Consider the following 2,392-nt stretch of genomic DNA (forward strand, 5'->3'; position numbering starts at 1 on the left):
TCCAAAGTTTACAAAATAAAGTATCAAAGGTCAAGTATCCATTTTTTAATGAAGAAGTTGATATAAAAAATGTTAAATTGACAGTAGGTTTCAAGTTCACGTCAAGAAAAATATTAAAAGAAGCTATATTGAATTACTCCATACAAGAACACTATGACATTGTTCATGGAAAAAATGATAATAGGTAGTTGAATGTGAATTGTGCACTCTGTCATTAGCAGCTAAATGTTATACCATGTCGTGATGATGCTAGTGCTTGGAAAATCAATAGTATGCACTCTTATCATACTTGTAGCAGGACATTCAACAATAGGCTAATCACTGAAGGTTGGCTTGCTGGAAAATTTATTGACAACTTTTTGAGGGATCCTAAGTTCAAGCCTAAAGACGTGAAAGCAGAAATGCAAAAACAATATGAGATCATAGTGGATTTAAGGAAATGTAGAAGGGCAAAGAGTAGGGTTTTGAATCTAGTAAATGGTTTGTTTAAGAAGCAATATGGCTTGTTAAAGCCATCATGACAGAGCTCTTAAGGAGTAATGATGGAACTACATGCATTCTGAAGGTCACAGATCAAAGGGACTCATCAGAATCAGGGGTCTTTCAAAGATTCTATATGTGCTTTGCAGGTAAAGTTTAAGTGTTTGTTAGAAAATTTTGAAGTTTTATCAAAGCTTATATGTGCATATTTTTTAGGCCATACTGAATACATTCTTGTGTTCTCAGCCATGAAAAGGGGGTTCACCAACAATTATAGACCTATATTTGGACTTGATGGGTGCTTTCTTAAACATGTATGTGGTGGGAAATTGCTAAGTGCCGTGGGGAGAGACGGCAATAATCAGATGTGGCCAATTGCATAGGCTGTTGTGGAGGGTGAAACCAGGAGCTCTTGAGAATGGTTTACGAGAATCTTATCTAGTGATCTCAACATGGGAGAGGGAGACGGATGGACTGTAATTTCAGACCAACAAAGGTAAGGATCATTTCATATCATATTCAATTTAATCTCTATCTGGGCTACATGTTTACATATATGGATATGTTTTTTGTTTAACTAGGGTTTAGTTCCAGCTATGCATGAAGTTTGTCCCCAAGTGGAGCATAGGCAATGTGCAAGACACACTTATTCCAATTGGAGGAAAGAACATACTAGAAGAACTCTTCAAAAACAATTTTGGTATTGTGTGAAGGCAACCTCCATGGGGGATTTTGCAAGAGAGCCTGACAAACTCAAGGATTACTCTCAAAGGGCATACGTCGACTTCATAGCAAGGGATCCTCATACCTTTTGTAAGTCCCATTTTAAATGTCATAGCCAATGTGATAGTGTTGACAACAATATGTCCGAAACCTTCAACTCATTCATCCTTCTTGCAAGATACAAGCCAATAATTTCTATGCTAGAAGACATTAGACTTGCTATGATGGATAGGATGCAGTTAAAAAGGAAGTTGATTACGCAATTTGTGGGTGGGATTGCCCCTAGAATAAGCAAGAAAATCAAAGAGGGATACTAAGAAAAATTGCACTGTCAAACACGTTGTCGGGAACAAATGACTATAGTGGATTTGAGATACATCACAGAGGGATTGTCCATAAGGTTAACTTGGGTGAAAAAATCTGTTCTTGTAGGGTTTGGGACTTGACTGGAATTCCCTGTCCTCATGCCATTAGTGCAATATTGTTCATGAGAAAGAATCCAGAAGATTTTGTTGCTCATTGGTACAAAAGTGAAGCTTACACAAATGCTTATGAGAGCTTGTTAAACCCTGTGCAAGGTACCAGATTTTGGGACCTTCAACAGGAGGGATCTATGTTGCCTCCTCATAGTATTAGGAAGCCAATAGGAAGGCCCAAACTAGCTAGAAGGAGGAACCCTTCAGAAGGTCCAAGAAATCCATTTAAGGCATCAAGGGAAGGTGTGCAATTGAGATGCACCCATTGTGAATCAAGTGAACGTACATGGAGAAAGTGTCACACTGCACCACCAAGGCAATAAGCTACACAAGTAAGCTTATTTTTTTGTAGCTGTATTTACAGTTGATTAAACAATTTAAGCCTTACCTGAGCCTTCTTGCAGGAATCACAAGGAACAATAGCTGATGAAGGACCATCTCAAGTGAGGAAAAATAGGAGGCCAAAGGGAAGCCTGAACAAAATTAGATGTGGTGACATGCCTCCAAGCAATGCTCCAACACCATCATCCATTATCCTTTGAAGAAGAAGCAAAGCTCCAACAACCAGCACTAAGGCAGGAAGAGGAAGATGAGGGGGAGGGAGAGGGAGAGGGAGAGGTTGAAGGAGAGGTGGTGCAGGTCAATTACGGATACCAGAAGGGTTTGGTTTGTGGCAAGGACCACAAGGGGGAAATGGCATTTAGAGCTCTTAT

General features: G+C 39.3%; 1 protein-coding gene across 1 annotated transcript; it reads left to right on the forward strand.

Moving 5' to 3' along the window:
* Positions 933–2,002, forward strand: LOC109835224. The gene is made up of 2 exons (XM_020403209.1): positions 933–976; positions 1,636–2,002. Exons 1-2 carry the CDS (start codon positions 933–935, stop codon positions 2,000–2,002), a joined length of 411 nt encoding a protein of 136 aa, XP_020258798.1.

This window comes from Asparagus officinalis, chromosome 3, assembly GCF_001876935.1.
Source record: "Asparagus officinalis chromosome 3, Aspof.V1, whole genome shotgun sequence".
Taxonomy (NCBI): Eukaryota; Viridiplantae; Streptophyta; class Magnoliopsida; order Asparagales; family Asparagaceae; genus Asparagus; species Asparagus officinalis.